Source organism: Macrobrachium rosenbergii, chromosome 22 (genome assembly GCF_040412425.1).
Source record: "Macrobrachium rosenbergii isolate ZJJX-2024 chromosome 22, ASM4041242v1, whole genome shotgun sequence".
Classification (NCBI taxonomy): Eukaryota; Metazoa; Arthropoda; class Malacostraca; order Decapoda; family Palaemonidae; genus Macrobrachium; species Macrobrachium rosenbergii.
The window spans coordinates 25,376,669-25,392,286 of record NC_089762.1 but is presented as its reverse complement, the minus strand read 5'-3'; the positions used below and the strand labels follow the sequence as shown (position 1 = coordinate 25,392,286).

Sequence of the window (15,618 nt, the reverse complement as noted above, 5' to 3'; positions counted from 1 at the left end):
ATTTATACTTGTAAGATACTATGAATCTGAAACTAAATAATCATTACATACGCACGTTTGATGTCCCATCTATATATCTGCGCATGACGTCATAGGCGCTAGCTACAAGTTTGCCGGCATCAGATAATGTGCTTCTTCGCATGACAAAAAATTACTATGCAATAATGTCACAAAACCTCACACACACTGTGTGTGTGTGTGTGTGTGTGTGTGTGTGTGTGTGTGTGTGTGCGCGCGCGCGCTAGTAAAAGCTATGTCTTAAACTGAGTTCGATAAAATATACTTTATTTAAATTTGTATTAATTCATCTACATGTTTTCTTAAGCAAGATATTTACTTATTTATTATCAAACATTCACGTCGAAATAAGTTACCGGAATGGCAATCAAATCACATGAAAGCAAAAATAACAACTAAGATAACTGGAAAGAAAAATTAATGAACGGCTACATAACACATTCGATGTAGAAAAGAAAATACAAAGGGGCCTTTCCTCACAAACAGCGTCCTAGATGGAACCCAAACTGAATCCGCTATATGGACACATTTCACAAGCATCACGCAATAAGCTTGGAATTATAAGTAGTCTCTGAACAGAACCTTTTTAGTGATCTCCAAAAAGAGGACCTTGAGTGGTTATTGGAACAGAGACATTATGTGGTTATGAAGAGCAAGGGTGCTTGCCCCATCCGTTTCTCTCTCTCTCTCTCTCTCTTTCTCTCTCTCTCTCTCTCTCTCTCTATTCTACCCAATGCGGACAGTGGGGATGCCTAACAAAAATTGACTGTAATTTCCTGTTTTAATTAGGTTCTAATTATTACTCAGTATTACCATTTATGCAAGAAATAATTTATACTTTATTGCTATTTTACTGTAATATTTTTAACGTTTGCAGATTCTTACATAACAAGACAAAACAACCTCTACAGGAGAGAGAGAGAGAGAGAGAGAGAGAGAGAGAGAGAGAGAGAGAGAGAGAGAGAGAGAGAGAGAGAATTCTAACTATTTCCGACAATCCTTCGGTAACTGCCCAAGAGAATCTCTTATATGAGGCTACTTAGGAAAGCAGCAGCAACTCACGAACATTCACTCCGACCACATCTGGGATTGAATTTACATCTGAGATTCAACCACAAAACTCTTGATAAGCTAAAAGTGTTTTGTCATAAAAATTCTGGGCTGGTTAACGAGTTGAAAACAACTACAGTCCTCAGTTGACAAAAAAAAGAACATCGGTTTGATATAAAGCACAACGAGAGACCTTCTTCTTCCCTTTCCGGCGCTCTCTTTGATGAAGGAAATGAGAAGTCATAATTGATGATTAATATACTCATCCTGTCAATTAGGATTACACAAGCTACAAGCGCATACGAAGTGCGTATCATTTAACACAATGGAACTGCGTAAAGGGTAGCAAGGATACTGTAAGGTATTTAGAGTATATGAACTTGTTAACGCTTAGTATATTAAAGACTATTCATTCCGAGAAAGTTAATGAAATTTATTGTACTTTCTTTTTTCTTTAAAGGGTGCGTCTTCTTACAAATTCCTGCAGTTACAAATAATTCCTTGTTGGACAAGTCGGTATAGTTCTCGGCTAGCACTCTGCTAGGCCCGAGTTCGAGTCTCCGGCCGGTCAATGAAGAATAAGAGGAATTTATTTCTGGTGATAGAAATTATTTTCACGGTATAATGTGGTTCGGATTCCACAATAAGCTGTAGGTCCCGTTGCTAGGTAACCAGTTGGTAACCAACTGGTTCTTAGCCACGTAGAATAAGTCTAATCCTTCGGGCCAGCCCTAGGAGAGCTGTTGATCAGCTCAGTGGTCTGGTTAAACGAAGGTATACTTAACTTTTCTTCATGCAGTTACACAAAACCAAATAATACCTGGAAGGACAAACAAAGATTGCAAAGCTCCGCCAAAGCGCTGGGCATAGCTACACAAATACTCTGCGCCGTTTATGTTTTCTTTCACGAATACAAAAATAAGACTAACACTGTTATTCAAAAAGTTTTACATTGCATTCTCTCTTTTCATTATTTACCAACATTAGGAAGTTGCAGTTTTGTTTTAGTACACATCACAGACAAAGAATAAAAGAGGTAATAAAAATCTTATATCAACATATTCAAAACACAGTTTATACTATAAACTTAATAACACTTTGGGAGAAACTGCAATATACCTCCTTTGGTTACCCAGTCATCTTTTCTGACAGACAGACAGACACACACAGACCAAAACATAACCCAATCCGCAATAATCATACGTATGAAACACACACACCTGCATACACACAACTTATACGCATACACAAACAATATATATATATATATATATATATATATATATATATATATATATATATATATATATATATATATATATATATATATACAGTTATATATATATATATATATATATATATATATATATATATATATATATATATACAAATATATATATACTGTATATGTATATGTATATATACATATACATACATACAAACACACACACATACACACATATATACACAGTATATATGTGAATTGTGGAAATACATGGCACCTCTGTAAAAGGCTACTCTTCCAGTTTCACTGACAGGCAAAATTAAACTTCTCTTTGAAGGAGACGACGAAAATGTAAACGTAAGCAGCGACACTAAATCTTATGTAAGCACCTCTGACATATTTGTATTTACGGTAGAAAGGCCAAGTAAACATATGATCTCATCTGCTGATTCAAGATCCGTCAGTGCCGGAGAAAGTTTGGGGCTGGAGTGGACGGGAAATAATATCTGGCGTTTTAATCTTTTATTACTCCTTCCTATGCGAAACATCTCATCATCAAAAAGATGAGTCGTGCATATCTGAATATAAAAAAAAAAAATAAACAAATAAAAAAAAAAATAAAAAAATTGGGTCATAATGTGTAGTCAATAACCGTTCATGTGCTTAAAATTGATCCTAACTAGAATTTCTGTCTATAATCTCAAGCATTTGAAGTATAATAATAAGAGCTTCATTATTATTCCGATACACGTTCAATTTTACAAAACAGAGCTTTATGAAACCCTAGCAACTAGAGCAAGAAATGATAAATCCCATGGTATTTAAAAAAAAAAATTGCACAGCAGCGTTGTGAATTGACAATGGGTAATATGCGAGAAAATATGATTATCTGCAGATAATTATATATATATATATATATATATATATATATATATATATATATATATATATATATATATATATGTATGTGTGTGTGTGTGTGTGTGTGTGTGTGTGTATATATACATAAAATATATATAGATAGGTAGATAGACAGACAGATAGATAGACAGATAGAGAGATAATGCTTTTAATTAAATGATTTTAGCTATTCTGCCTAAGCACATAAATTGTATCCGAGCATAACGTCACTAATCATTAGTTAGCGTTAGCAAGACAAGTTGATAACCAATTGGCTGACTTACTTTTTACAGAAAAGAATCTCAAAAGTTGTTCTTTGTTTTGAATTTTTCCTTCCATCGAAGCACGAAATCTGTCTTCGTCAATACATTTCACTTTAACTTTGGGAGAAATCTTCATAAGATTTTCTTCTTTACTTTCCACATTCATTCCACGACAACCTACACATTCCCAGGTCTTTGGGTCATAATATGATGAAAAATAAGTAGATCACGCCAAGAAAACAAGTTCATTCCTCGACCTTCTTCGTATCACTTACTCGTCGTCCGGAAGTACAAGGAACTCTTTGTGACGAATGGCACCTTGACCTATATTTTGCGCTGTCCATCATAATACCTCCTCTGACAAACAAGTCAGCAAAGTGACCGAGACAGAGAGCCTCCGTTAGGCTCTGAAGACACCTTGAGGAAATCATGACTGACGGGTAATAGGGAAGGTATTGACCGTGGGGCATTTATGACAGCCAACCGTCTGTCAAAAAAGCATTCATCAAGCACAGGCAACTGGGTCATTCAAATCATTTTGCATACGAAGGACAAACACGAGTAAAAATCATAAAGTGAGATCGGAGATTTTAAAAATACACAGAACAGACCGTACTTAAATTGCCATTAGTTATATAGTTCTACATGTGCACTAAGAGAGCTCACGTTGCGAGTTAATAGTTTATAATATAATAGACAAAGTGCAAATGCAATGACATTATTTACAAAAAGATATTTTTAATTATTGTTCCCTCAGTCCTCCACACCAGCCTTGTATGACGAAGTAACTCTGTATTGGAGCTGACAGGTGCCAGCGCAGCATCCGCAGGATGGATGAATTATGCACGTGAAGAAGAGCCAATAAGGTTAACATCTCTTGAGCAAAGAGGACGATGAGCAAGAGGAGGAGGAGGAGGAGGAGGAGGAGGAGGAGGGCCACATCTCCAAGATGTTCTCCAAGTATTGATGTGCTTGTTGAAGGTTAAAAAAAAAAAAAAAGGTCTTAACGGCCATCAAAGGAGCAAGTGGACCAATCCCTCTCGATGTATTGACTTCCTCTCTTTCCTCTTTAGGGTAGTGGCATCTAACTCATGTGGGGAACTGTCTCTATCCTATCCCTTCCGTAAAAAATAAATAAGCTTTTAACTGACATCAGTGCGTCCGTTTGACAGACAAGAGTTTATCTGAGAACTTTAAGTATACTAAGATACGGAAGTGCGTAGAGAGAGAGAGAGAGAGAGAGAGAGAGAGAGAGAGAGAGAGAGAGAGAGAGAGAGAGAGAGAGAGGAAGCAGTGGGTTGACCGGAAAAAAGGATGAGAGGGGGGGATGTGTGGATGGATTGGAAGAAGAGAGGATGATAAAGGGTAGGGGGAGGAAAGGATGAAAATATTAACCTATGGGGACTCCTCTTCCCTACATACAAAGAAGGATTTTATTGGACTAACTGAGGAAACTACTTATCAATCCCTTTAAACAACTTCAACCGCACAATCAGGGACCGACAGAACATCTGCTTCTGCTCGACTTGAGCCCTTTTTGCGCCACATCATTTGTCAGCTAACTGTCCTGGTATGAAAACTACTTTCGTGTTGCAAATCACATGTTTTTCTACAATTAACGTCTTTGTTACTAACACGTCTGACAAGGTATACCATTACTAAATCGTTAATGATGATTTACTCAAAGATATAACCATTCTAGAATTGATTTTATACATCTCACTCAGACAACAAATAAATCTGTAAGACAAATAAATAAGTAAAAATATTACGATTACACACGAGCCAATGTTGCTAACATAAACAGAATCCTGCTAAATTCAAATATAAATAATCATGTTCTTGCATATCATCGGTTTATCTAAAGAACCTCCGACAATTACGTAGTAGCATGAATTTCAGAAGTAACTCACGTTTCAAATAAATGCTCTCATAAAAACCGCAAGGACGCAGTAAAGTTTTACGAGAGCTGCTTTTCTCCTCAGCACAGAAAATGATACTTAAAGAAATTCACTGCAATCAAGTTTATTCCCAAGGGCCTTTTGGCAAATGATAAACACTGAAAGAGAACAGAATATTTGTTTCTAACCTTCATTTGTAGTCGAAACTCCTAAGAAAATACGGGGAATGTATTATCTAAAAAGAATGCGGGAACTGTCAGCCTGTTTAATCTAAATGTAACCCTGGCATTTCATTGCCCTTGCAAGATCATTATGCTTTATGTACCACGAGTTCCTTTGGGCATTTGGATTCGAGCACTTCCCAGCCCAAGGCAACGCCACTTTTAAAAGGACACCCAACAAATGTTCCGAGTGAATCCTATCGTCTTCTGTGCTGCAGAAACACATCATGGATAGCTGAATCAAATAGCTAAGTGGACCACGGTCATTCTATGCGGGTTCGTGACTACACAGACTTCACAGGTGCATCCAACTCTCTGATATACTGCTTTGTATAAAGTTTTCAAATGAGAAAGTTCTTATACGAGTACATGTATATTTTTCTGCATGCGGGGTTTTTCAAAGAGCTTTGATAATCTGAAATTTACACTGCCACAGTGACCAACACTACCAGCCGTAGCAGTAAAATGTCAAACAAACAAATGTCTGACCGAGTGCAGTGACACATTTTATTTGAAAAACTAGGCTGCGACGAAGACAAATAATATGAAAGAGAAACCAATGCAAAAAAAATCTGAATTTACAAGAAACTGTTTCCATTACGACGTCATGTGACGGAGGCGAGAATTTGTTGAGGAACCTCTTGACAGTTTAGACAGATATAAATAGACATAAAAAAAAGTTTCTTGTATCCAAACCGAAGTTTTCTGTTCTTCCCGAACACAAAACTTGCAACAAGGCAGCGTCTCCCACCGAACCGCATCCTTAAACATTAAAAGAGGAAGGATTTGGACAGAGAGAGAAGAGAGTAGAGAAGAAGTAAAGGGGGAACAAAGAGGGAGATGAAAGCGTGACATTTTAACGAAGTGACATCACTGTGGAGTCGACCGTTCCGTTACTTACACGAGTGCACCCGCACCCGCGCGCACACACAAACAGAAGGAACGCTGGCTACAGACAGCCTCTTAAGAAATCAGTTATTTCACTCACGACTAAAGACAGTGTTAATAATGTACGCCATTTTCACAAACAAACAAAAACAAGAGTGCGTGTGTTTCACGCGAACAATTTCCAAGCTTTCATCGGCTCGAATAACAAAGAAAGAAAGTGGTGTCCTCTACAGTTCAAAGGCAAAGGGGGGAAAAAGCGGACCCTGTGTCTGAAACGTCCTCAGTCCCAAATTTCACCCTCTTTCTCTCAGAGACACGACCTTCTTCAAAACTCGCACACACACACACACACACACACACACACACACACACACAATGTGGACACTGTCGAGGAAGTAACTGGCTTTTTCTTCGTGTCACTTGACCACTTCCTAAGGTCCGTCTTGTGGCGAAATTACAAAATTTATCTTAAATTTTGGCAGCTGAACTCACTCGATGACGCTAGTGAGTGACGCAGACTGGTACATTTGTTTCTACGTTCATAAATCGAAGTGTGTAATTGTGTGGCAGACTGACTGATCTGAGCTTTAAAATTGGCGTGAAAAACAAGACTGACAGGTTTTCAATATCCTGTACCCTTGGCTTAAACAAGTCTCTTAACGATTTTACATTATTCCTAAGACAACATTTATGTAATACGACACAAAAGCAATAAATACTAATGGTAATAACCGCCTGGTCTCGAGTTAACAGAAGCGGGGAATGTTACAACATGACATAATCGGTACCACTGTTCCACCCCACTCCATCCCATCCCACCCAACCCACCCCGGCCGCCTATGACATCACTCACCAGAAACAAAATCGAGCCAAGGTCGAAAGCCCCTTACCATCCATTATACCGGGCTCCCTCTTCGCTCCTGAGTGCTCTACCTCCGCTCATGTGAAGGGTTCTACCTTAAAATCCATCTTCGGGGAGAGAGAGAGAGAGAGAGAGAGAGAGAGAGAGAGAGAGAGAGAGAGAGAGAGAGAGAGAGATTTTCTGCGGACAGTGTCCAGCTCTAGATTAAAATTCAGACGAACTGTATTAATGTCAATACAAAGATTTATTCTGATAACCCAGACAAAGTTGCCATGTTTTTACATGAAATGTATTAATGGGATTACAAAGATTTATTCTGGTAACCTATATAAAGGTGCCATCTTTTTCTAGTCCCCAAAACAACATCAAATTTCAACATCAGATATTAAGAAGCATTCTACGATTCACGAAGAAACACCAAGAAAAATGCAAGACAGAAATCATTTACAGGATGATTAAACTGAATCCCTAAATTAAGTGAGACAGAATTACTTTAGGGTCCATTAACATCTGCTCATTAACAAATTCTCCTACCACTGATGTTTTAATAGACCAACATAATATATGCACGAATATTTCAAACTGTCACTGAGTTCGTGAGCATTTCTAATTCCTGTAAGCTATAAATAAATAATAATTGTGTATACAGACACACACACACACACACACACACATATATATATATATATATATATATATATATATATATATATATATATATATATATATATATATATATATATATGTGTGTGTGTGTGTGTGTGTGTGTGTGTGTGTGTGTGTGTACAGTGAGCGTTTTGGTCATTATTTACGAGTTCCTGTAAAAGTGATATCGCATCCTCTTCAGTACGTTTTTTTTTTTTTTTTACTTCTTTGAATAAACTTCGCTTTATACGTTAGTTTTAAGCGCGTTGACCCTGATATGTGGCAGGTTTTTTCTTATTTTTATCTGACATCGATGGTCCTTTCGAAAATGAAACGTCATCCAGTAAAAGTTACTTAAACATCCTAAAGTATTCCTAGAAAATGGCGGCGTATTCAGAGGATTTTACAGAATGCAAAACACAAATTTCGGATGCTTATAAAATCTAACATAATTCGGCTTACATCGAATACATACATACAAACAAAGAATACACATATCTATCTACCTATCTATATATATGTATATATATATAATTATATATATATATATATATATATATATATATATATATATATATATATATATATATATATGTGTGTGTGTGTGTGTGTGTGTGTGTGTGTGTGTGTGTGTGTGTGTGTGTGTGTTTGTTTGAGAGAGAGAGAGAGAGAGAGAGAGAGAGACAGCCGAAGAAAGACACGAACATGAGGAAGGCAGAACAGTCCATAAATATTTCTCCTTCCTCTCTTTAACCCTTTGTGGGCGTCATCGACCATGTTTTAAAGGATAACTTATACAGCCCCCTATCACCAAACTACCCATCTGCCCCTCCTTAGGACTAACAGGATGAGGAGAAGGATGTACAAACAAGGGTACCTCTGTGTCTGAACGCACAATAGTGTGTGTATATATATATATATATATATATATATATATATATATATTATATATATATATATATATTATTTATTTAATATATATATATATATATATATATATATATATATATATATATATATAATATAAAATATACATCTATACATATATATTTAAATATAAATCTATACATACATAGGCCTATATATATATAAATATATTTCTAATACATATATATTATATATATAAACTATAGCAAAATGCGCATGGGCATGAATCTTAAACGCAGCATATTTTCAGGTACTGAATACAAGGTCATATATACTCATAGTTGCGTCACAAGATCATGAGAAAAAACTTTAAGCGAAGAATTACGTGACTTTTACAATGACGGCCGTGCACACTTTAATCCTATTCAAGAAAATATCATAAATGTTAAACATAACAGAATTTATTATGGTAAGCAAACTTCAAGAGTTAGCGAACGTGCGCGTAAAATAAGTCGTTCGTGTTATATATAAAAGAGAGAGAGAGAGAGAGAGAGAGAGAGAGAGAGAGAGAGAGAGAGAGAGAGAGAGATACGAGTTTATCTAAGCATGGCAGATCATTAAATGACGGACAAAAAGGCAGACCTTGACATTTGAGAATCCTTTGGAGGAATGCCTGTGATCCCGGCAACCCTGACCTTCCGTCCTCCGTTCCCGGAGTTCCTAGGCAAGCAAGCTAGGGTGAAATTCCCTCCCTTATTCGCACCATTTCCATCCCTAGGGACTCGCATGAAAGCAATCTGTTCTTTTGTTGTTCTTGGGTGGGTGGCTGTCAATCAATTTCCTCGGGTCTCTTTCATGAGCTTCCGCTGTCAGTCACTTCGCTGGCTTTCAAGATAATCACAAACACCTTATCTGTGAATTTATTAAGATAATAATAAAACTCCTAATTACTACTGGTCCGATAATACTTCTGAAAACTGTGATCAGAGGAAGAATAAGCGAAGACACCCCGAGTATTTTCGAAAAACCTCACAGCCACTCAAGCATATCACTACCTCCCATCCTTCTATCATACCTAATGGGCTTTTCAAGATACTAAGAGTGTGTTTATTCTGCTGCTTGGCATTTCAAGACAGTTTTAAAAGGCATGTTTACCTTCGAACCACACTGTTCCCATCCCCGTCAGTTCTTTGGTGCATGACCCACTCCGCATAATAACCTTGGTGTTCCACAGGGCGTAATTATGCAGGCTGACTATTTCCTCGGAGTGTGGGTTTTTCATTATTATTATTATTATTATTATTATTATTATTATTATTCAGAAGATGGGCCCTATTCATATGGAACAAGCCCACCACAGGTGCCACTGACTTGAAATTCATGCTTCCAAAGAATATGGTGTTCATTAGAAAAGAGTAACAGAAGGTAATGGGAAACATAGAAAGAAGAAATCACTTATATGAAAGAAGATCTGTGTTCTAAGCAAATCTACTAAAAGAAAATAATTGATAAAACAACATAAAAGAAAAATTCATTATAATCCTTACTGATGCGATGTGGTCGCCGACGACGCTGTCTGGGAGGCGTGATTTCTTGGACACCCGACGACCCGCTGATGCTTGACGCAACAGACGAAGAAGAAGAACACGTCGACGACGCTGATGATGATGACGATGACGACGATGTCGTCTCCCCGGCGCTGCCAGAGCAGACGGACTTCGTGGACGACAGCGGCGGGGCAGAGATGGGTATCTGCCGCTGCCGCAACTGCCGCCCTTTCCTTCGAGCGACTGTACACTTGGTAGACATGGCGAAAAATGAGAAGATTTTCGGGAGCGGCAGGATTACGGGTAATTAGGCACCTAACGAAAATTCTCTCTTTCTTATTTCTCCGTTAATGTTTTAAGCAACGACGATTTCCAGTGTTCTCTGAACACACAAATGTGGTATTGGAGGCTGTCTTGCCCAGAATTATTGTTAATCTGTAAATGCTTTTACGAGACGATTTCCAGTATTTTCCTTGAACACAGAAATGTGATATTTGGGATTGTCTTTAATATCACGAATTACTGCTATATATGTTTACGAGACAACCTCCTCCTATAGTTACTGATTTACTGAATGTTTTCACCTTTCGCAACTAAAAAACCGTCAGAGACTTTCCAACCACAAAATTCACATGAGAAGGGTCGCATGAACTTCTCTCTCTTTCTGTCTGGGCAAGTAGAAGACGCTCGCCGAGGGGAGGGGAGACACGGTAACGTTGTCTCCTATTATATATACACTGACAGACTCACTCCCTGCGTGGGCACGAGCTACTACTTCCTTCCCCTCGCTCTCCCTCTCTCTCATCTCACGGAGGGCCAGAGGGGTACTTTACACTCGCACACACACGCACAGAAAGTGAGAGAAATCAGGAACACTTCTTGTGTGTTTTGGTATCAATTCAACGGATTGCCGGCGAGTGAAATCTTCAGGTCAACTGAAGGCCATCGTTAGCGGTGGGAGCCTGTACACTTCAGATCAAAGTTTTCGTCAACTTAATCCATGGTTAGGGTTTTTTTTTCTGTTGCAGCCCTAAACAAGCAAAAAACGAAAATACTACGTTAATTAAGCACAGAGGGCACTTGTTTATAAACAAAGACACGTGGCGGAAGACAAAAGATGTCGACACTGAGACATTATGGAGTGTCAACGTATCGGAAGAGCGCCTTTTAAACTGGCACCGGAGAGAGAGGTAGATGAGTTTATATACGCTGAGGCAAGTGGTGTGCCGCTGTTGCCACACTTCTCACACAGGGGTTGGAAAAGGGAGTTAAACGATGGGGAAAATGGTACACGTGGCAACGCAGCATAATCACTCCACAGGACCTGAATCACATATGAAATATGAGAGACACAGTGACAACCCAACAAAACCCACCTAGCCCATCGGCCCCTCACAGATGGCCTTTAAAACCTGACGTGAAATTGAAACCAGATATTAAAAGAAAGGCAGCCTGCTTCCCTACTCTCTCTCTCTCTCTCTCTCTCTCTCTCTCTCTCTGCTGCAACTAATTGTCTCATTTCTTCCATTTTATTACCTCTTATGAAAATGAAAATTCTTCATACTCAATAAATATTTCACTAAATACTTAACGTCCTCATTTAGAACTTCCAAAGATATTTTGAAAGTTTTAGGAACGTTATTCACCGGAAGTTGCAAAGATTGCACTATTGTTAGGTCACAAGGCAATAATTCAAATGTTCCTACCTCCAGAAGGGTTGAAAGGTTATTCGCGAATATAAGTTTAAGTCATAAAGTATGTTCCATAAAATTACCGCTGCCACTGAAACCTTTGAAAACCTTTTTAAAATGCATTTAGATGGACGGGAGGAACTTTCAATGTTAATTAAATTTACTAAATCCCACGTGACTAAAAAAATTAAATAAAAACTATAAGCTTAAATTTTGAAAAAAAAAAGGGCCGTAACTTGGGATTTTTACTAAAATGTCTCGACCAATACATTTAAAACCTATTTGAGTAATTTCTAAAACAGCATAAATTCTTGTTTCTTGTTTCAGGAAAGGAATAAGGTTTTATGCTATAAAACCTCCCAGAGATAAAATAGGAAGCCTTGGATATTTATTAACAACAACGGCTAAATCGTTAATCATGACTGAAAATGTATTATGTGGTATTACAAATAGCAAAAGTGTCTCGTCTATTTTCCTTCAGATCTGAAGTCATAAAAAATGCTATCATTAATATTTCTGATTGTGACATTCCCTTACTGATTTGACTGAGTGACTGTATATTATTTTGCGTAACACTACTCTGGTTATCTGTGGACAATCACTATATTATGATCGAAAATAATGAGTAAAAAAGCCACAATAATATAACTGATAAATTGTATTTTTTTTTTTTGTATCTTAAAAATTACAATTTATCAATTATATTATTGTGGCCTTTTTACTCACTACTCTGGTTATCAAAAAGTTTTTCTCAGCTTATATATATGGATGTATATATATATATATATATATATATATATATATATATATATATATATTATATTATATATATATATATATGTATATATATATATATATATATATATATATATATATATATATATATATATATATATATATATATATATATATATGCTTAAAAATCACAGTAGATGCACGTGACTTCAGTGTATAAGCCAGAGAGAGAGAGAGAGAGAGAGAGAGAGAGAGAGAGAGAGAGAGAGAGAGAGAGAGAGAGAGAGAGAGAGAGTTTTCATTCCATCTGGCTTTGGAGTATTTAAATCTTTATTTTTAGTAATAATTAAATCTGGATTTTTAGTAATAATTAAATCAGGATTTTTAATAATATTTAAATCAGGATTTTTAGTAATATTTAAATCTGGATTATTAGCAATATTTAAATCTGGATTTTTAGCAATATTTAAATCTGGATTTTTAGTAATATTTAAATCTGGATTTTTAGTAATAATTAAATCTGGATTATTAATAATTAAATCTGGATTTTTAGTAATAATTAAATCGGATTTTTAATAATATTTAAATCTGGAATTTTAGTAATATTCAAATCTGGACTTTTAGCAATATTTAAATCTGGATTTTTAGCAATATTTAAATCTGGATTTTTAGTAATTACTAAATCTGATTTTTTAGTAATAATTAAATCTGGATTTTAGTAACAATTAAATCTGGATTTTTAGTAATATTTAAATCTGGATTTTTAGTAATAATTAAATCTGGATTTTTAGTAATAATTACATCTGGATTTTTAGCAATATTTAAACCTGAATTTTTAGTAATAATTAAATCTGGATTTTTAGTAATATTTAAGTCTGGATTTTTAGTCATTCTTAAATCTGGATTTTTAGCAATATTTAAATATGGATTTTTAGTAATATTTAAATCTGGATTTTTAGTAATAATTAAATCTGAATTTTTAGCAATATTTAAATCTGGATTTTTAGTAATATTTAAATCTGGATTTTTAGAAAACTCTCACTCTTTCGTGTTTACGGAAATAACCAAGTAGACCTGCAATCCTATATATATATATATATATATATATATATATATATATATATATATATATATATATATATATATATATATATATATATATTTGCTGATTCAAATTACTGCATAAAAAGGGCTTCAAAGACTGAATATTTTGCATCATGGACGCCACCTCTGTAAGTTTGTTACCCTCATAACATAATGCTAACAGAATTACAATTACTTACTTTTGATCTCTAATATCAACTGGTATAAGCTTAAATATGATTCAATAACTTTCTTATATACAGTGGAAAAAAGCTGAACTAAAAACAAAATTGGAATAAAGCCTATTGTAATAACCTCCTAAAAAGTTGCCGTGAAGAAGTTGATCCACAAAAAGCCCCTTGCGGAGAAAATCACAGGAATCAAAGGGCACATAAAATTTCACTGAATTCAAAGTAGACTTTAAAATGACATTGAAATAAAGCTGATTTCATCAGATCATTCAAATTAGCCACTGGAATGAAGTTGCTCAGAGAACCATTAGAAGATGGCGTGAGACTCCTCCCTGGATCAGAGAGTTTTGTCGGCCACAGAGTAAGATTTTACAACAGGATAGGATTGTGTTACTGGCAAAACTCCCCTCATACTTGGTTACTTACAGATAAGCTTTATCCATTTGGTGAAAATAACTCATATTAGGAAAGAGACGGTTTTTCAAAGCATAAACAATGAACTCAAACCAAAGAAACCTTCCTTATCAATATACACAGCCGTAACTAACTAGAAGGAGCAATCAGACAGCAAGCTTCCGTCGAAGTTATTACCATAGTAACCCAATTACTCATGCATTTATGTTTTCTCTCAAGGCTAAAAGGATGTAATTAACATAATGATCCAATGATTATAGTCTTTAAGTTTTCCATAAAAAACAGGAAATTGCTGAATTTTTTAATGACACGCCAGCGACAATAACAATAACAAAACTACATAAATTTTGGGATCCAGAACTGCACTTTAATCCGCGTCAAAACCTAAACGGCTGCTCCACGAAATCACTCCTGTTAACGGACATAGAGAAAAGAAGGCAATACGTAGCCTCCTTAAAAGAGTAATAAATAACGGTTTGAAAAACACCAACAATCTTCGCAGCGATAACAAAACACTAGGTGTAACGCGGAAGCAACAACCTTGATATCTCATTACACGGGTCTACGCCTCAAGAAACCGAGAAGGCTTAGTCATAAGTTGAAATGAATGAGCAAATAAACCAGTCAATCCACTTACTGGGAAGGCACAAGAGTTAATTTAACATGTCTTCGTTCTGAACCAAAACTATTCGGACAGATAAAAAAAAAAAAACTGGAGACATAGTTTCTTTTGCTAGAGCATAAAAAGTTTTAATCCTCTAGGAATTTTTTTTTATACAGCATTTTACAACTTGAATATACGTTATGAAGCAGCGAACATTAAGGCCCAAGTCACCAGGTGACATATCTACACTGCACAGTAACGAGAATGCTGTTACATTTCCAGTATCCCCTATACAAGCACAAGGGGTCACTGAGGTTGGCCACGAAAGAGACTACTCTTACGCTATTTGGAGAGCATTCCCCCTCACCAAGGGATCCATAGCTCTCTGCTACTCGGTGAATTAGTGTCCCAAGTTACTGGCACTTCCTGAGATAGCACTGTCAGGTTTTGCTGGTTGCTATTAACGCTGTAGGTTATTCTTATTTAATTTGCTTCAAATACAAATTGAGCGAA

The 15,618-nt window shown here is 36.1% G+C and overlaps 1 protein-coding gene across 7 annotated transcripts in view; it reads right to left on the bottom strand.

The window, feature by feature from the left end:
* The window catches only part of raw, a 241,832-nt gene that overhangs the window by 26,832 nt on the left and 199,382 nt on the right, over positions 1-15,618 (bottom strand). For 2 of the 7 annotated variants that reach the window (XM_067124459.1, XM_067124458.1), the window contains exon 2: positions 10,388-11,417. The exons of 4 other annotated variants lie outside the window; for them this stretch is intronic. In XM_067124459.1, the coding sequence (XP_066980560.1) occupies positions 10,388-10,649 (262 nt within the window). In that variant the 5' untranslated portion in view covers positions 10,650-11,417. Of the gene's footprint in view, positions 1-10,387; positions 11,568-15,618 lie in introns of those variants that run through there. One more of the 7 variants, XM_067124457.1, reaches the window with a different exon arrangement.